At 43.0% G+C, this 21,107-nt stretch overlaps 1 protein-coding gene across 1 annotated transcript; it reads left to right on the top strand.

Annotated features, from left to right (window-relative positions):
* Positions 1 to 20,348: 20,348 nt before the first annotated feature.
* LOC142322582 (uncharacterized) lies at positions 20,349 to 20,765 on the top strand. Its single transcript, XM_075361658.1, has one exon. It carries the CDS (start codon positions 20,349 to 20,351, stop codon positions 20,763 to 20,765), a length of 417 nt encoding a protein of 138 aa, XP_075217773.1.
* Positions 20,766 to 21,107: the final 342 nt, after the last annotated feature.

Here is a 21,107-nt window from a genome sequence, read left to right as displayed (position 1 = left end):
TCTATTAGTCCTTTATTACAGTGTGATAATTGAATAGTTCTAGGTGATAAAAGTGATTCCACAACGAATTTTAACTTCTACTAAATAAGGTAACAGGGCTTCTAACACCATGTGTTTTTTGCGTTTAGGGTTTGCTTATTTTAATATCTTAATATTTAATAACTATTTAATTAGTTAATTTTAAATTATAATACATAATTTACTGAAAATTTTGACATATTTAGATATATCGTAGGATTTCCCTTCGATTTATAATTGAATTTTGAAATTTTCTATAAAATTATTTTTTTGGTATGGCCATCTTGGCTGTGGAATAGACGCCGGGCTTCTTGGCTGAGTTGGGAGTGTTGGTGTGGGGCTGTGTGTGTGCCTCACCTTCTTTCTCTTTTGCTATTGGTGAAAGTGGATCATGTGTGCGCAGTACGGCAGCCGACTCTCTCGAGCTGCTGGCTTTCTGTTCCTGTTCGTGCTTGGCTTGGCCTATAAAAACAAATTAAAATAAAATGCAACCGCTTACGTTGTCGATAATATTCGTAAATCGTCCCGTAATATTCATCTATCGTCGTATATTTCACTCCAAACTATTATTCTAAACCTTCTATCCTTTAATTATAACGGAATAGATAAATAAATAATATTTGAATTAATAGATAATACTTAAATAAATAATTTAAAACTTTCAGATTTTTATCAACAATAAATAGCTTCTCTAATACACGCGATTTAATTCCGTTATCTACCTATACTTATTGAACCCGGTATTAACGGTTTCCTAGATTTTATTTAATTAAATAACTACGAGTATATAAATAATTTAAGTTTTCTAGTTTATTGTCAGCTCCCCTTCTGTAAATTTGATCACTAAATAATTATACAATTTCACTGCGCGCTCTTCTTTGTTTTATTTAACATTTTTTTATAAATTTACTAAATTTTCCCTTCTTAATTTTATTTTGATTGAATAATTTTATAAAATAGTAATAGATTTGTTAACTGCTTACTAGATACTTTAATATATAAATAAATTTCATTTAAACGAACTTTAATCTCAATTGCCATTACCGATATAATTCTTTTTAACTTTAAATAATTCTTAATTAACAAAATTCTCTCAATTTTAGTATTTTAACGCAAGAGTTAATTAACTGATTACAAAAAAAAAGTATAACTAATAATATTCTAGCTTCCGTTACTTAAATAGTGAGTTTAATTCTTGACTAAATTTTGTTTTTGTTTATTTTCCTAATTAACTAAATAATTTCTACCCAATTAAATTCACATCTCCGGATTAATTTTGATTTTGTTCTTGGAATAAAAAAAAAAGAAAAAAATGTTTTGCTTACTTGCTAATCGAATATTAAATTGGAACTTAAAATTACTAATTTGGACACAGTAAATAAACTGTTTTTGCTTCATTAGCCTATGTACTTCTATTTTAGGCTAATTCATTTTTGTAGTTATTGGCAGTGATCTAACCGGATCAAGATTATTCCGTGTTCCGTTCGTCTTGTGAGAACGGATTGCACCATGAGCGACGCGGACCTGGTGGTTCGGTGCCCGCTTCGGCAGCAGGAGGACCGGTGGTGGTTGAGGGCGCTTTGAAGCACAAAGGTTAGGATCCCGTGGATACAGACCGAGTGGTTTCTCGAATGGCACTGAGAAAGGCACCAGGGATTGACCAAGTTGACCCGGATATTTTCTATCATCTGCTGCCTGTCATGAGAGAGCCGCTTAGCAGGCTGTTCTCGGGGTGCCTAAACTGGGGTTACTTTCCGACATGTTGGAAGGTGGCTTTGGTGAGGGTGCTCTTAAAATCAGGGAAGGATCCTAGTGAGGTCAGAAGTTACCGACCATCGGCCTCTTGCTGGTAATCGGCAAGATGTTTGAAAGGCAGGTTGTGGAACGGCTGTGGCAATGCACTGATATGAATTCATTTCTAAATCGAGGCCAGTATGGCTTCATGAAAGGGGTTGGCACCGAGGATCGCATCTTAAATGCTCTTGTCAAGGTGGAAAACGCCGACTATAAATATGTTTTGGCAATGTTTATTGACATAGAAGAGGCAGCATTTCCTTCCTTGTGTTGGAGTTCTGTCTTCTATCAGTTGGAACGCCGCAATGTTCACGTAGCCCTGTAGGCCATAGTAAGTGACTACTTGTCGGATCGCACGGTTCTGTTTAAGGATTAGCACCTAGTTGTGGAAAAGTCCGTCAGCAGGGGAAGCCCGCAGAGCTCCGTTCTCGGTCTCTTGCTGTGGAACCTGGTATTTGACGGATTTTTGGGACTGACATTCCCAAAATTTCGGTGAACCCTTCCGGGTTCACGACCTAGGCTTTCGCCGATGACTGTATCCTGTTAGTTAGTAGTAATTCACGACCACAGCTAGAAGACCGGTCGCAGACGGCTTTGTCGACCGCGGAGAGCCGGATGGACATGCAAACTTTAAAGATTTTGTGTCAAAGACGAAGTTTATGTTTCTCAAGGGTGCAGACAAATTATCAAACAGTCGTAACCCCCGGAATAAGTATAAAGGCTGTGTAATCAGCCGAGTTCGAGTTCATAAGTACCTAGGTGTTTTGTTTGATGAGAAGTTGCTGTTGAGCAACCGCATGAGGCAAGTAGCGGCTTGCCTCATGCGGTAACTAAAATTAAGCAGTGCCCTCCTTAATTTTATTCAAAATTAAGTGCAGAGCCTTAATTTTATCTATTGCTGCTTTTAAAACAACCTCCTACGAGGCTACTACTGTATTGGGAAAGGCTCTCCCAATCGATTTAGTGGTGAAGGTTCGGGCGGCCATGTGGAAATTGCGAAGAGGCAGGGAGGCTGAGATATTTGGGATGCGGGTTTGAGCCGGGTCTGTACCGGAGCGGAACAGGGATCTCTATGCACAGGTTCTAAATTTCGAACAGTTAGTCATCTCCCGCCTGCGGAGGAGATGACTAACGCTTTACAGCGTCACAATGGAGGCTCGGCAGCAAAAATGGCACGCCACGACTAAGGGAAGGTCCTTGTATAGATTTATACAGGATCTGGGGGGATGGTATGTATCTTCTTCGTTTTTAAGGGCAACAGGAGCACGAGTGTTCTCCAACCATGTAAATTTAAACCAATATTTGTTTCTGTTCCGCCTAGCAGTTGACGAGCTGTGCGTCTGCCAGTCAAACGAACACATGATGTTCGACTGCACAGCTCTTGTGTGGGGGGGGGGCAGAACTCAGGCCACCCTGGAACTTAGTGGTCAAGGGGAAAACTGGCCACTCACAAGCGGCGAGAGTCGCATTGTCAGACCGTGTGGGAGTTCCTTGATGCGGTTGCTTTGTTCAACCAACATCAGTAGTTTATCTAAGGGAAAAGATTGCTATCGCACTGTTGTAAGAAGCTAACCGAAAAATATGGCTGGCTCATAGCCAGATTAAAGCTCCAAGCGCTTTAATGGTGTACAGGTTCTTTCTGACATTCAGCGACTTAGGCGTCGCAGCGAATTGCTCTCTTTGACGAGATAAATTAATTATTGATAGTCATATATGTTTTAGTAGTTGACGGGATGCGCCTACACCATTTTAGTGATATATGACAAGTGGGCGGTGGGACACGCAAGTGAGTGGTGTATGATACCACGCTTATTTCGCTAACGCTTTTAGCTTAGCTCTAGGAGCTGGTTAAGACACTGTTCGCTGAACTGTTTCGTGGCTCTGTAGCCGTTTGTGGCACAGATATTCGGTCTTTTGCTTTAGGGCGACTTGAATGGTGGCGGGAGAAATGCCAAGCAAACCAATATATTTGGCGGTTGATTTCGCCGAAATGTATCGTATCCTCTTAACTGGAAATTTTCATTTCAGCAGAAATGTGTTTCTTGCAGACATATACAATTGGATCTATATCATGTACCAAGCGTTGGAGCTCATGGATGTTTGACAAGCATCCATGTTTCACTGAAGAATCGACTTGCTAATATTTACTTAATTTATTTATTGCCTTTCTGCCACCCTTTTCTCCTCCTCTTTTCCATTCTACGAACAGCTTCGTGTTCGTTTAACATGTCGTCGCTCGTAGAAATACTTGTCTCCGAATCAGAGACCATCGAAGCCGCGGACGACAACGGGCATGGATCGGCGCTTGGTTTAAGCGCCGATTGAGAGGCGGGAACCCGGGAGACCCCCGACGTAGGAGCCGCACCAGTCACCGCCCCTGTTAGGGGACACAAGCCTCCCCCCGTGAGGTGTTTGGTGGCCTCTGTGGTTTAGAAACCACCACGGTTGCAGGAGGCTTGGGAGCCTCCATAACGGACTGCGAAGCAGTCAATTTAGCAGTCCTACACGCATATTTGCGGTCTCTCGCATCTGGTAGCGGTGTGGCCGAATCGTTGACATTTGAAGCACCTCATCGGTTACTGTACAAAAGCTCGTACATCCAGTCTATGGATTCCTGCATGTACTTTATCCGGCAGGGTTGGTCTATTAAAAGTAAGGACGTGAAAAGCAGAAGGTTGAACTTCGCCGTTTCTTCTCATGTTCAACCTGCGACACTATCACTCCTTGTGGTGACAACTCCTCAACTATTTCCTGCTCTGTGCAGTTCAGAAGATCCCGACAGACCACAACACCCTTTGAGGTGTTGAGTGTGCCGTGCGGATCGACACGTACAGTAAAATTTCCAATATTGTTGAGCCTGTGACTATACATCGTTCGTAGTCTCCACATGCGTCGCCTTTGAATTAGTTGTAGGCTCATTTTTCAGACGCTGTTGCTTTGGCAGGTCTGCTTTTGTTTTAAACGGCTTTGGGCTGCTGTCCCTAAAAGTTCGATTCCTTAATTTCTGATTAACGATTTTTTCTACCGACGTTGTTAAGACTGGCCACGTCCTTAGATTTGACGGTGACTGCAGGAGCAGCAGCAACCTGTGCATAAGTCGTGGTCTTTGGCGTTCTGCTATGCACGATTTTCCTAGCTTTAAAATAACTGACCTTCTGAACTGTCTTTACTTCCTGAATCGCAAATTCCTCCTTATATTTTGGACAATTCCTTGATCTTGTGCTGTGTTGTCCGTTACAGTTTACACATATCGGCCGGTCCCTGCACGGATTATCCGGGTGCAACAGATTGCCACATGTGCAAATCTGTTTCCTCGTGTATCTCGCAGTGTGTGTGCGACTTTTTGACATCCGAAACACTGCAATGGTGTTGGGATGAACGGATGCACATCAAGCCTATGAAATCCTGCCTTTATTTTCTCCGGACATTTAGGTCTGTTAAATGTTGACGCGAAGGGTAAAACTTCTCCGTTTCGTCGAGTGTTTAGTCGTCGACAGGCAATGACTGCCTGTCCGTAAAGTTCCAACAATTTCATTCTCTGTGCAGTTAAGCAAATGTCTGCACACAACTACTCCTTTAGACGTACTTAGAGTACCGTGTGGTACAACCTCAACGTCGATAAGTCCAATCTTCTTAGCTTTTAATAATCGAGACGGCTATAAGTCGTTAACGGTTTCAAAAAATAATCCCGTCGCAGTCTTGCTTGTATCTTTAACCGGTCCTCCAGCTGCTTCGGTGATGCTACGAGCTATCACGAAGCGATCATAGGAAAGTCACCGTCCTTTGTCTTTATTATTAAATACTTAGGAATAAGTCCTTCACTCTTAGGTCGAACCACGGTTCGATCCTTCCTTTCTAGATCTATAAACTCTTCCTTATCGCTAAACCCAACACTCTTTCTCCTCTTCTCTACCGAAGAAAGAGTTTCTCCAGAACGAAGGTTTTTACGTGGACCCTCTGCCACGGAAGTTGTGGAAGCTGTTGTTTCCACGGTCCTATGAATCGTCAGTCAATATGTCACAAGGTGCGGGCGGAGAGGCGGTTGGGTGTGCCCCGGATCAATGATCCTGCCAGGGTTCCCCCAGGCAGCCACCTCCCACAAATTTAACCCGGGCCGGGGAGTAAGGTACTGCCTGATCCACGATACCGACATCCTAGGGTTCACATGTAGCAGTAAGAACTTCAATACCCTCACCCGTGGGACAATCCCTGACAAAGAAGAAGTGACTGACTCACACTGGACGGCGCAAGACTTTGGCAGAGCAAGCTCAAAGCAGCCCACCCTCAACCTGACTCCACAACTGAGAATCACGGTCATGCCTCCCACCACCGCTGCAAGCAACGAAACCGAGAAGCACAACCGCAACCGGCTCGGATTGCTCGAGACCACCGATCCCGTACTCTAGAAAGAGTTCCCGAGCAAGACCATTTCCCCGTTGGCCGACATAAGTGCAGGTACCGAAGTATCATGTCGTTACCCGCCCCGGACGTATGCATAGATGTGGGGTTGGATTTTTCCGAGACATTATTATTATTATCTTTGTCGTTATTATTACTATTATTATTGTTTGCTGTTATTTATTTCCGTTTATTATAATTATTATTGATTTGTCTTATTCTCTATATTCGTAAACAAATTGTATTTATACGAACATTTTTAACTGTTAGTCTCGCAGTACCCTGATCGAGCTGCAAACACGCGATAATATACCGAGTGATCATTTGAATAGTTACCACATTTATTATTTAACAGCTATCAGTCCCATGGTTTTTTTTTGTTTGCAAGCATGTATATCAATTTCGTGGTGAACGTTTTTAAAATTATTTTCAAAGAGGTGGAGCCCACCCTCTCCGCTACATCTGCCCCTATTCAAAAATCTTAAATGGCAATGGTAACATTTAATTAATTGAAAACCTGAAAAAAATAATGAATTCTGGTAAAAAAAAAATTAAAATCCGTCCACTCCTTCGCTCGGTAGATACAAAAAACCATTTGGGGTAGTACTTTTCTTTAAATTTCAGCTTAAAATTGATTACCAGATAAACTTAACGATTAAATATTATGAATAATTGTTAATTAAAAAATAAAGCTTAAATCATTCATCAGTTAATTTTGTTATGAAGGTTTTTAACAATACCAGTCCTTAAGAAATGATAAATGAAACGCATTTTTATTACCTCAGTAAAATAAAAGTATCGATTTTTAAATCATTTGTTCAAAATGATTCCCATTTTCCTGTAAACAATAATAGAGTCTCTGTTAAAATTCAATCTCATTTTTATTAAAGTTTCTTTAGTTACATCCCTACATGCTCTTACAATTTTATTTTTCAACTCTTGTATGTTAGCAAAAATTCCTTTATAAATTATCGACTTGACTTTACAACAAAAAACCATTACCCCCACAAAAAAAAGTCCGTTGGTGTAAGATCAGCAGATGTTGCCGGCCACTCGACTATTCCTCTTCTATCTATCCGATATCCAATATTCGGTTCAATCAGTGTCAATCTGGAAGTGAATAGCGAGCAAGTGCTCCATTTTGCTGAAAGTGAAATATGTCTTCGTTAAGTAACAAGTTACCATTGTTATCTAACTGATTTTCTAAGGCACGGGCTGTTAGCGGGTGAATAACTTCATCCAGCAACTGCAAATACTTTTCACTTGTCAAATTCCCATCGATAAATACTGGACCGATTATGTTATCATCGTAAATCCCGGCCCACACATTTACTTTTTCAAGATGCTGCGTTTCCAACATTGAAAGCATAAATATTTACATCGCTCCAGTGCCGGTAGTTATGTTTATTAACAAAGCCGTTTAGAAAGAAGGTGCATTCGTCAGAAAAACAAATATTTTTCGTAAACACTGGTTTGGCATCTATTAATCGAATCGTTTCTTCACAGAATTCAATTCTTCTGTCGGCATCATCCTCATTCAATTCTTGATGCGGTTGAATTTTATACGGAAAAATTTATTCGCTTTTAATGTAATGAAAACAGAACTGTAAGAAATTTCGGTTTCACGGGATATTTTATGAATCGAGCTCTAAGGATTTGCTGTTACATTTCCCAAAATTTCAACTGCAGTTAATTCGTCCAAAACCTTTTGCTATGCGCGTTTCTTATTCATCCCAGATACCGTTTCCTGGAATTTTTTTACAAGTTTTACAATATAAGAGTGTGAAACATTTTTATTAGGATGCCGTTCGTTAAACGTTTAGGCAGTTCTAGCACATTTATCTTTTTCTCCGTATGTAAAACTTAGTTCAGTCCTTTCTTACAGATCGTAAGTCATTTTAGCGAGACAAATTTACAAAAGACAAACAATGAAAGGCCAAATGATAGAACAATAACGCAAACTAAATCCCAATTTTAACTAAAGAACAGAATTTAAATAAAATATGATGAAATAAATACAATAAATACTTTTTGCCACCGATTACGTACAGTATAAAAGAAAGCAATTTGTAAAAATTTACCGTAGAAACCAAGATCTTAATAATTAACTGAATATTATAACCTGTTATTACAAGGTAAATCACTAATTTTAGAGTTATTTTGTTGGACTGAATTTAAAAAAGTACTACAGCAAATGGATTTCCGCACCTACCGAGCGAAGGGATGGGCGGATTTTAATTTTTTCACCAAAATTTTTTTTTTTCAGGTTGTTAATTAATGTAGCTAAATATTACCATTCCCATTTAAGATTTTTGAGTCGGGGTAGGTGTAGCAGAGAGGGTGGGATCCACCCCTTTGAAACTAATTTTAAAAAGGTTCCCCCAAGAATGGTATACACGCCTGCAAACCGAAATACGATGGGACTAATAGCTGTTGAATAATAAATGTAGTAACTTTTCAAATGATCACCCGGTATTTATTAAATTATGAAAATCACTAAAACACGATGATAATAATAACAATAACCCTTCGGAACCGTCGGGCGCAGGGAGTGATGGACCAACCCACCGGGTCGGTCAAGTGGTGAACGCGTCTTCGCAAATTAGCTGATTAGGAAGTCGAAAGTTCTAAGGTTCAAATCCCAGTAAAGGCAGTTACTTTTTACGGATTTGAATACTAAATCCTGTACAAGAATACACTTCATTTACACTCATACATATTATCCTCATTCGTTCTCTGAATAATCCTGACGGTGGTTCCGGAGGCTAAACAGAAAAATAAAAAAAAGGGAATGATGGACCGAGCGGCGTCCCTCTGCGGATCGGCACCGCAAGACACGGCGATGAATTGCATAACGGAAACTTAACCAGAATTGATAATTTTGTAAATGTGTCACACCGTACACCGCACAGGCCACGAAGCACGGCCTAGTCTGAATCAGACATCAAAGAAGTTATGTGGTGTTTTAACTACTGTCGGATGCAATCAAGAGGCAACAAGATATAGACACCACGTAACTTCTTTCTACGCCTGTTAAATTACATATACACTTCTTTCTTTTTTTAAATGAAAAGTACACAAAATTTTATTTCAATAATAACTTCTGAAATTTTTACTTCCTTGTACATAGTACAATAAAGTATTGCAACGCGAAAAAAATTTGGGTTTTCAGATTTCAACGGAAATATCAATTTTAACAATCACTGAATTCATTTTGACTAGTTTCGGCGTGACGTCTGTAGGTACATATGTATCTCGCATAACTCAAAAACGATTAGCCGTAGGATTTTGAACTTTGTAAAATCTAGTTGTGCACCTCCCCTTTCGATTGCAATCAACTAAACCAAAAGCGTCTAAAAAAGTCCAAAATAAAAAAAAAATTTGGATCAAAAATAAATTTGGATTTTGAACATTTTCTTAAGTGCAGTAATAAGGCCGCATTGAGGGCTTTTCAAATATATATATCTTAAGTGGTATTTATTTTCATCGGTTCCAGAGTTACAGGATTCCATCCTTGGCTCTTGTAGTGAAAGGTTGTGTCTTATTGTGCTCTGTGATTGTGAGTTGTAACCAGTCCTGCCAGGTGTTCAACAGTTCTTCTACCTGCGTCGCCAGACAATGTGAGAGGGGTCTGCTAGGACATCAGCCGGGCGGCCAGCTACCTGGATTACAGGCAAGTCACATTAAGAAAAGGTTAATCCTTTTCTTAATTTTATTTTTCTTTTATTCAAATTTCTATAATAATGTAAAGTGAACTCTGGTAGTCATTACGAATACATTAAGTTAATAGCCTATTATTATAGGACTATTGTGCTAGTTTTAAAATAATTTTATTTTAAATTGATTTTTTGTCAGTGATTTTATTTTACAGCAAGTGTAGATTAAGAAGTGTTAAACTAAGTTTAATTTCAATTTTAATTTTTAAATTTTTCTTTATTTCTCCTCAATGGAAGGAAAAATAAGGCCTCCTCCACCCCGATCTCCCACCCCGGAACTGTCCGTCGGTGGAGAGGAAAGCGGGTCTGGCGCTAGGAAGCGCCAGAAACGCCGGGACTCCGCGCCTCCTATGGAGACGGAGCCCGTAGCGGGCTGCAGCAAGGCTGCAGCAGCCGCCAACCCGCAGGCTGATGATGGGGCCCCATCACAGCCTGCTACCGTCAGGCGGGAGAAAATCCCGCCAATAATGCTGGACTGCCCGAAGGAGTGGCCAGCATTAGCGCGTGACATTAAGTCGCGGATCGGGGGACGCCTGCCTGGTGGCAAAACGCACCGGGCTATCGATCAGGCTGCAGCTGGGCAGCGAGGCGGATTACCGGGCGGTGCAGAGTTTCCTGCACTCAAAGGGAATCGCCTTTCACTCCTTTCAGCTCCCGAAGGACAGGGAGCTGAAGGTAGTTATACGGGGGACCCCCTATGGGGCTGCCCCGGAAGAAGTAAGGGAGGAACTGACCTCCCTTGGTTTTGAGGTGACTTCGGTCAAGAAGCTCCTCACGAGGGACGGTCGGGAAACCCCGACCTGCCTAGTAGCCCTGAAAAGGACCCCAAGCGCGAGGAAAATTTATGACCTCAGCAATATTTTCTATTGCAAGGTCTCAGTGACTGCATTTGTGTCACGAGGGGGGCCGCCCCAGTGCCACAGATGCCAAAAATTTGGACACTCGTCCAATTACTGCCAGAGGGCCCAGCAATGTGTCAAGTGTGGTGGGGACCACGACACTGCCACATGCGTTAAGCCGCGTGAGGAACCAGCCTCATGCGTTAACTGCAAGGGGCCTCATCCGGCTAATTACCGGGGTTGCCCCTATTATAAGGAGCAAGTCAATAAGGTCAAGGGCATTAAAAAGCCCGCGACTGTTGACGGCCGCAGCTGGGCCCGTGTTGCCGGTGGGGGAAAATCAGCCCCCAAACCGGAGGTGCCGGCACCTGTGGCCAAGGCGATAGTGAAAAAAGGGGACGTACCCTCCCCAACACCCGCCAAGCCAAAACCGGCGGCGACCACCAAGAAGGTGGTGAAACAAAAGGCGGCGACAAAGCCGGCCTCGGCGAAGAAGGCCAAGCCTTCCTCATCGGGAAAGGCAAAGCCTGCTCCGGCTGGGAAGGCCAAGCAGGCTGTTAAAAACGCCGCGGCCCCTGTGGCCCCGCGCCCCACCAAAAGGCACCTCCGCCAAAAGGCACCTCCAGCGGCAATCCGAAACCGGCTACCCCGTTGGAGACCACTGGCATGGACTTCCTGTCGCAGATGACAGTGAAGGATATCCTGCCAGATATCATGATGGTTTTGCCACGCCTGCTCCAGGCAAAATCTCTCAAGGACTGTATTCAGTCCTTAATAGAGTGCCTCATGGCTGTACTGTCCAGGTATGGTTAGGCCCACCCTCAGACTCTTGCAGTGGAACGCCAACTCAGTAGTAGGCCGGACGGAGGAACTATGCCGTCTGGCCGAGGATCTACTGATAGACGTGATACTGTTGTCTGAGACGTGCTTGAACCCAAACAAGCAACTGACCCTTCGGAACTATTTTACATATAGGACGGATAGGCCAGTTCGACCCGGATCTCGCACCTCTGGTGGAACTGCGGTTTTAGTCCACAGACGCCACATGCATACGCGCGTTGTTCTTCATACAAACGTGATGGAGCAAACGTGTGTGCATGTGGAGCATCTGGGCACGGTGTATCGGCTGGTTTCGGCTTATAGCAAGCCGAACGACGCGGTAACCGGCGCAGATCTGGATGCCGTGCTGGAAAATTGGGATGGGCCCATGATACTCATGGGCGACCTCAATGCCAAACACGTGTCATGGAACAGCATTCTGACAAATCCGAATGGCAGATTGCTGTACGAAAGGGCGAGAGCCCGCCGCTTGGTCGTCGTAGGCCCTGAGGTGCCCACGTTCGTGCATCGCTCAGGCAGATCTAGGCCTGACGTGCTGGATATCGCAGTCATGAAGGGGGGTACCCTCCCATTCATGATTGAAACGATAGAAGACCTCAGCTCGGACCATTCCCCTGTCCTGTTGGAACTAGGTCAGGCAGGGGGTGGCCGAGATCCCCCGCCTATTCCCCGAAGGTTAGTTAACTGGAAAAGGTTCTACGAGACCCTCCAGCGGGAGTACAGGCCGGTAAATCCTGAGCTCCTGAACACCCCTGAGGAAATCGACGACACTGTCGGGCGCGTCACGTCGTCAATGACCGAGGCCCTGGCAGGCAGCTCATCGGCCAAAACTCGAGCAGTTGTTCGAAACGACCTCCCTCCTCATATCTCCGAAGCCATAACGGAGAAACGACGACTGAGGAGGAGATATCGAATCACCCTGTCCCCCGCTGATAAGCGGGCCTTTTATAATCAAACGGACAGGGTAAAACAACTGCTGACAAGCCATCGAGAGGATTCGTGGAACGAATACCTCGCCTAGGTCTCTGACGACATCTCCTCGGTGTTCAGGCTGAACAAGAGACTGCGAGAAGGGAAGAAGCCTCGCCATCCGGTTGTAGGGCAGCGAGGTTTTCTTGCATACTCGGAGGCGGAGAGGGCCGAGGTATTCGCCGATACCTTGGAGGAGCAGTTCACTCCAAACCCCCCTCCCTCCCCGAACGACGAGCACACAACCGAGGTGGAATCCTTTCTTGTAGATTATTTCTCACAGGTGGAGGACGCCCCTCTAGAGATTGACCAAGTCACTGAAGCGGAAGTTTCCGCAGCCATTAAGGCCACAAGCCCCGACAAGGCCCCGGGTGTCGACGGGATCAGCGCCCGTGCATTCCGGAACATACCGGCCTCCGTGATTACAGCAATTTCGGTGATATTCACGTCCATTTTATACGTTGGATATTTCCCGAATTGTTGGAAAACGGCCAAAGTCGTATGTTTACCCAAACCGGGGAAAAGTTTACTTTTCCCACGGAATTATAGGCCAATCTCCCTGTTACCGGTATTGTCTAAGTTGTTCGAGAGGAGTTTTCTCGAGAAACTGAGGCGATACATGGAGGGAGAAGTGCGGCCCGAGCAATTTGGGTTCAGGGAGGGTCAACTACCCTCCAACTGGTAAAAATAATAGACGACCTTGTCGGAGGCCTGAACAGGAAACGGGTGACTGCAGCCGTTTTTCTGGATGTGGCCAAGGCCTTTGACAAAGTTTGGCATAGCGGGCTGCTTTATAAGCTAGCGCGATCGGCGATCCCCTACCGCTATGTCAGACTGATGCGGTCATATCTGCTAGACCGACATTTTGTCGTGCGCGTAGGGGAAACGATTTCCTCCACCAGAGAAATAGCCGCTGGGGTTCCCCAAGGAGCAGTACTTTCCCCGTTCTTGTACACTTTGTACGTGAACGATATGCCGCTGTCGGAAGGGGTCAAAACGGCCCTTTACGCAGACGACACGGCATATTTCTACGAATCCGCAAATGTGGATTACGCGGTCCGGAGGCTCCAAAGGCAGCTGGACTTAGTGGAACCGTGGCTCGACATGTGGAGAATCAGGGTCAACGGTGAAAAATCGGTGGCCGTGATGTTCACATGCAAGACACGAAAACCGACCAGAGAGCTGGAAATCTCAGGGGAGAAAATCCCTTTTGAGAAAACAGTTAAGTACCTGGGGGTGGTGTTGGACAGGCGGCTTACCTTCGGCGAACATGTAAATTATGCGACCCGGAGGGCTAAGGCCGCCAGAGCCTCGCTATACCCAGTGCTGAACAGTGCCAGCCCGTACCCACTGGCAACTAAGCTCCTCATTTTTCGGCTGTACGTACTGCCGATTCTAACATATGCTTACCCGGCATGGGGGGCAGTGTTGAGCTCCTCGCTTCAAAAGAAGATCGAGGCCGTCCAAAACATCGCGTTGCGGACGATCTTTGGAGCTCCGTGGTTCGTCAGGAACGCCACTCTCCGATCTGATGCGAGATTTCAATCCGTGTCCGAGGTGGGGGTGGCGCAGGCGCGCAGACTGTTCGGGAGAGTGGCTGTGTCCGAACACAGTCATCTTCGGGACATCTGCAGAGAGGACCCAACTCCGACAGGTGTAAGGAAGCGGCCTCACGCCGTACTGGACGAACCACCGTGATGGTGCGGTGCGGTAGCCGAAAATCGACAAACCAGGCTTAGGGGCCTCCATATCGCATGAGCCATAAACGGAATAGTGCGTCAGACGCGTTTCCGGGGTCGCGAGTGAATAGTTTTTCGCGAGTTATATAGTTTGAAGACGTCGAACACGGTAAGTCGCGCATACAACAAAAACGCGTTTTTTTTTTCTTTCGTGTGTGTTCTGCTTGTTTTGTTGCAGATACCAACAGCCACCACAAAAACAAATGGTTTCTTCACTGCGGCCACGCGGTCCCCCCAACCCCTTCTCAGACACACGTGTGTCTGAAGGTTAATAATTACGTGGAGTGAATAATTACTGTTTACTTCTTCCACAAAAATCGCCGCCCCAAAACCGCGATCGCGAATAGGTATCATCATTTGTAAGTTCCCTATTACCTTCCTTTCCTTTCAAGAAAGAAGAAAGAGGGAACGAGCCCAGCAGCCATCAGCCCAGCAGTCACAAGCCCAGCAGCCATCTGCCCAGCAGTCACCTGCCCAGCAGCCACTGACAGCACAGAAGAACGAAGAAACCTGCACTTTCCCCCGTTCAGCCCTTCGGGGCTTCGGGAATTACAAGGTTAATGGTATGTAACTTCGGTTACTACCAATTCTTGGAAAGTGCAGGCCAAAGAAGAACGAAGAGGTCTTCGGAAGTAGAAGAAGGAAGACCAACCACTCGCCTCAACATCACGGACTGGAGTCCGGAACAGAGCCCAGCAGAGATGCGTCCTGAAGGGCAGCCATACCAGAAGCGGATGAAGAGCTTCTACACAACCTCTCCTATTTCAAAACTTACAATAAGACAAAATAACCCAGCAATTGCAACTCCTCCGGAAAAGGGGACGCATTGCTCCCTCCGTATAGCTAGTGCCCCGTTGTGGCGTATTCCTGCTAGCCTATTAAAGAGTTAGCACCGAAAGGACTTCAGTGGACGGTCTGAAGGGGAATTACGTCGGAAGGACAGGCTTTATAAGCCTAGCCTTCCGCGGTCGGCCCATGAAATGGGTTCGATAACGCTGGTTTAACAACGGATTGGAATGCAATTAAATCCGTCTTAAATTCACTAAAATAATAATAGACAAAACTTGAAAAATTAGATCCGAGATTAAAAAATAACCTTTTAAAAAAAAAAAAACAAGCCCGATTAGAATGATCCAGCAGCAAGGGACTCTGTCCAGGTTCTGCGATAAAGTAGGGAGTAATAGACTCCTGCCAACTTTGCATTCCATTCCATTCCAAGAGGCAACAAAAGAGAAATTTACCGTTTTTGCAGAGCACGCAACCCAGATTCAAGGCCTAACATCAGTAGTGAGGTATTTATACCGCAGGGCTAGAGCGGTGTGCCGTCGGGTATTCTTGAACGCTAAGAGGAATTCATGGACGAAATACGTGAGCACTATCTCACGCACTACTCCCACGTCTACTGTATGGAAGAAAATTCGTGCAATTTTCGGATCACCGAAACAAGCTATTCTCGGTCTTATTGATGAAGGAGAACTCCTTTCATCACCTTCGGCAGTGGCAAATAGTCTAGCAAAATCTTTCCGCTCGGTGTCTCTCACCTCATCGTATAATAACGATTTTCAAAGATACAAGATACAGATAGAAGTATTATCGTTAAACATTGGTGGTTCGGTTGGTGAATTAAACACCCCATTCGTATTTAAGGAATTGTTACATGCACTTAAAAACTCACGGGACACTTCCCCTGGACCGGACAACATTCGCCTTTCCATGCTTTCACACCTTCCTAATTCGGCACTACAACAACTTTTGAATATTTTCAACGGTTTATTCTCCGAACAAGTCTTCCCACCCGGCTGGTCAGAAGCATTTATTATACCAGTACTAAAACCTGGTAAAGACAAAACGAACCCCTCAAGCTACCGCCCTATTTCATTAACAAGCGTTTTGTGTAAAATAATGGAGAGAATGGTAAACCGCAGGCTTACATGGTACTTGGAGAAACATGGCTTTCTATTGCCAGAACAGTGTGGTTTCCGACAAGAACGATTTTCCATTGACCATCTAGTGTCACTAGAAACAGCCATACAAAACGCTTTCCTCAATCGCCAGCACCTCGTTGCTATCTTCTTCGATATAAAAAAGGCGTATGACACAGCCTGGTGACGTGGTATTCTTAACGCTCTCAAAGAATGGGGAATCAAGGGCAATATGCTTGCTTTTATCCGGGGATTCTTAAATCACCGAACGGCTCGTGTTCGTGTGGATGATTCGCTCTCAGATAGTGTCATCTTGGAGAATGGAGTGCCCCAAGGTAGTGTATTAAGTGCCACCTTATTTTCTGTAGCCATAAACGGTATTACCAAATGTGTGCAGGCTCTTGTCTCATGTTCTCTATTTGCTGACAACTTTGCTATTTACATTGCAAGCCGTTCAACACCTACAGCAGAGAGACTACTGCAGAACACTATATCTCACCTTGAAGCTTGGTCCAGGATTACTGGTTTCACATTTTCATCCGAAAAAACAAAATGTGTAGTTTTTTCTCGGCTACGAAACCCTTCTATTCCGCAAGTTATTCCGAACGGAGTGACTATTACTATTTCTACCTACGTCAAGTTTTTTAGGTTTATTTCTTGATAGCCGACTTACTTGGGTCAAACATGTAAAAGAATTAAAAACAAAATGTTCCAAACTTCTAGATATGATGCGAGGTCCTTATTAACACCAACTGGGGAGCCGATAGGTCATGTATGACACGTTTTTACTATTCCTTTGTTCGCTCCAGTTTAGATTATGGTTGTGTCGCCTACTCTTCAGCTCGTCAAACCGTGCTTAAAATGCTGGATAGTGTACATCATGCTTTCCTTCGGCTTGCCACAGGCGCGTTTAGATCAAGTCCTGTCGCAAGCTTACTTGTAGACTGTGGTGAACCATCACTTTAGGATAGACGAGACCAGCTTTTATTATCTTATTTTGCTCGTCTCAGAGACCAGCCAAATCACCCGGCTCTTGACTCGGTCTTTAGAAATCCTAATCTAGGAAAGTATGACGACCATCCACGTCGTACTGTACCTGTAGGTGTCCGTACCCGGCGTCTGCTGCAGCATATAAATGTTGACACACCATCATTCTTTCCTACATATCCTTGCTCATATCCTCCATGAAGAATAAACCTGATAAATTTTAATTTTGACCTTACGACATACAACAAACAATCAACACTACCTATTGTCTTTCAGAAAATGTTTCAGTGTGTTCTCTCCAAGATGAAACCAGACGCGGTTGTATACACTGATGGATCGAAACAAAACGATACAGTTGGCTGTGTATTTGTTGTCAATGAAAGAACTTATATGTTTGGTCTACCCGGTATTACGAGTGTGTTTACCGCTGAACTATACGCTATAAATAAGGCTCTAAACATCATTAACCCTAAATATAGAAAACTTCTTATTTGCAGTGACTCGTGTAGTGCTCTCCAAGTCTTAAAAAACTTTTATTCCAAACGTCCTATCGTCATTAAAATTTACAACGCAATCGCCGAGTTGAATAATCGCAACACAGAATTAAGTTTTTGCTGGGTCCCTAGCCACGTAGGGATTCCAGGTAATGAACATGCAGATTCCGCTGCCAAAGAAGCATGTAACCAGCCTCCTTTCACCACCCGAGTTGCTACTTCTGATTTCATTAACTATGTAAAACAATCACTAAGAGCAAGGTGGCAAGGTGACTGGACGGCTACCGTTGATAATAAACTCCGTCAGATTAAAGATTCTGTGTTACCATGGGACTCGTCATACAGAAAACCCCGGCGTGAGGAAGTAGTTCTCTGTCGATTGCGGATAGGACACACGAGTACCTGTTTACAAGAGGACAAGCACCTCCATGCCCACGATGCAACTGCCGCGTGACTGTGCGCCACATACTCGTGGACTGCATATGTTATGCGGCATTGCGTCGTACATTTAAACTACCCAGAAACATCCGTGGTATCTTGTGTAATGATAAAGAGGTTTTAAACCGGATGTTTCTGTTTTTGCTTAGTATAGGGTTAATACAAAAAATTTAACATAACATAAAAATTTAATTACTTTAGTCCTATGTATTGTTTTTGTTATCCGAGTAGCGAGCCTTTTACACTCCCTATCGGGATTTTTTATATATATATATATATATATATTCAATTTTTTTTTATGTTTTATAAATTCGTCTGTGATATTAGTTGTAAGATTTTTGTGATATTAGTTGTAAGACTTTAACATAAACATAATAGTTTTAAGTTTTATCTCCTTTTTTAGTTTTAAGTTTTATTTATTTTTAATATGATAGTTTTTAACGTAGTTTTAAGTTACATGTTAGTGTTTTTGTTATCCGAGAATGGGCCTTTTACACCCATTCCGGATTTTGTTTCCTGTGATAGTAGTTTTAAGTTTTAATTTTATCTAACAACTTTAATTACTTTTATTTATTTATTTTCCGGGCGATGATAACGTTCAACCGTTTTTCTCCCTAAAAAAAAAAAAAATCAGTAGTAAGAAACTGGGTAATCAGAGACGACGGATTGATGAAAAGGGCGAAAAAATTTGTGACTCAAAGAGGAGATCAATTCAACAAGATGTGAGGAAGGCATACAATCTCAAAATGAGTGCCAACCTCCAGGAGAAAATGAAATTCAGAGTCAGGCAAATCAGGGTCAAGGCACAAATGAAATGGCTGCTAATGTCAGTGAAAATGATGAGAGGAAGAATACCAACTGGAATGATGAAGTGCTGGCGATGATGGCCCTCCTAATCACAGCAGGATGATGAAGTCACAAGCGTGGAGATGCATCAAAGATTCCCACTGATCAAGATAAAAGACAATCCCCACATATGACAGAAACTAAGTTTATCAACCTCATAATGCAAATTATCATGAAAAACACAGAATTGGAAATAACAAGATCAATTATCTTATATATGCAGCTGCGTGAATGATTGTTAATATCCAACGGGTTAGAAAAAAGGAAAACAAGAAGGAAGTAAAAGTGAAGGCGGTAGAAGAAAAGGGAGAAGAGAGGCAGACATGAGAGGTAGAATTACACATCCGGGACAGGAACCTCCATGGGCCAGACATCATATGTCTCTTTCAAATTAATACTATAAGCGACTGGTATCGAAGGATATTTGTTACTGTTGTGTAGTAGAACCACTTTTAAACTATATTTGGATGAATCTATCAAAGGGCGCCAGTCCTCAGGTTTATGAACTTGTCCTAAGTGCAACATAAGCTCATCAATATTTGTGCAATAAACCAAATTATCTTCATCAATAAAGTGCTGAGAAAGTTCTTTTTGTCAGCTTCAAAAGCCTGAAATTTTTGTATTTTTTTGAAGTAAATTCATAACTTGCAAACTTCATCCTAACAGTTCAGCTTGATTTTTTGATAAATTTAAATTCCTAACCAAGTCATTTAATTCACCTTGTGATATAAGATGTGGCTTATTGGAAGATAATTCAAAATCAAAATCATTGTTGTCTTCTTCAGTACTGCCTGATTCTTCATTGTTGCTTTCAAAACATACATTCACAGGTGGCTCACGAATAATTTCACTGTGAGGTACAGGCCTGATTGCAGATCCCAATAATGGATATTTTACAGTATGTTTACAGTTTTTAGAAATTCTAGACACACTTGTTAAACAAAAGTAATATTACATGATACTTTAGTTCATGCCAAACCATAGGTAAACCAAATGGCAAAGCCATCATGTACCTTTCAGCCATCCTCTTAAACATACAGAACAATTAGTGCATACTATATGAGGAGCCCACATCTTTTCCTGATCACCAAGTTTACACTGAAAGTACAAATAATATGCTTTTTTAATTAAAAGTGTAATGTTTTTTCTATTTGATTTTACAATAAACATACCCAGATGACCTGATGACCATGTAGAACAAAAAGAATAAAATATCCAGATAAAATACCAAATGTCAATGAGATATTGACATACTCCTAAGTAAAATAAATAAAAATAAACAAAACAGAGAATACAACACATTCATTTACATAAACAAAGAATATACTTCATGATTTAATAAATAAATATGGATACATTCAAGCCTTCAGAACAACATACAAGAACATTATTACACACAGAATATAACCACCAAACAGATGTAAAAAGGAATGCAAATCGCCTAACCTCATTGCAACAAAAAGCAGTAGTAGGAGTGACTGCTGCATATCGAACTATATCCGGACCTGCAGTTGAGGTTATAGCTGGTATATCCTCAGTGACAAAAAGGGCTAGACAGCTGGTGCGGAGACAAGAGGGAATCCCCAGATCAATGACCAAGGAACAATTGCTGAGGAAATGGCAGATGCAATGGGTTGAGATGAATAAGGGCAGATGGACTAAACACCTAACACCGCAGCTCTCACCATGGATTAGGAGGAAACATGGTGAACTCACTTATTGGCTTACACAACTGTTGTTAGGACATGGGGGGTTTTCCTCTTAGCTGTTTCAAAAGGAAGGAGGACACCTGATTGTCAATATTGCAGATTAGAAGATACAGCTAAACATACCTTTACAACTGTCATAGCTGGGATCAGAATAGGCATCTTTATGGGCTGGGGTGGCTGACACCAGACAATACCATTGAATGTGCTAAGAGAATGAGCTCAGTGGGAGGAGTTGTCAAAGTTAACCACTGACATACCAAAGGCCAAGGAAGATGAAGGTAGAAATTGGGGTGAAGATTAACAGCAAATACAGATAAAAGAGAAAGGAGCGAGGGGGGTTGAGACAGCCTCCGTGGAGTTTTCTTTCATCTGGGCTTGTCTGGATGGGCGGTGGTGAT

Source organism: Lycorma delicatula, chromosome 4 (assembly GCF_047948215.1).
Source record: "Lycorma delicatula isolate Av1 chromosome 4, ASM4794821v1, whole genome shotgun sequence".
Lineage (NCBI taxonomy): Eukaryota > Metazoa > Arthropoda > Insecta > Hemiptera > Fulgoridae > Lycorma > Lycorma delicatula.
This window is presented reverse-complemented; position numbering and strand designations above follow the sequence as displayed.

Excerpts from the sequence above, each read along its gene's own strand:
- LOC142322582 (XM_075361658.1), top strand. The coding sequence starts at position 20,349 with ATGGATACATTCAAGCCTTCAGAACAACATACAAGAACATTATTACAC.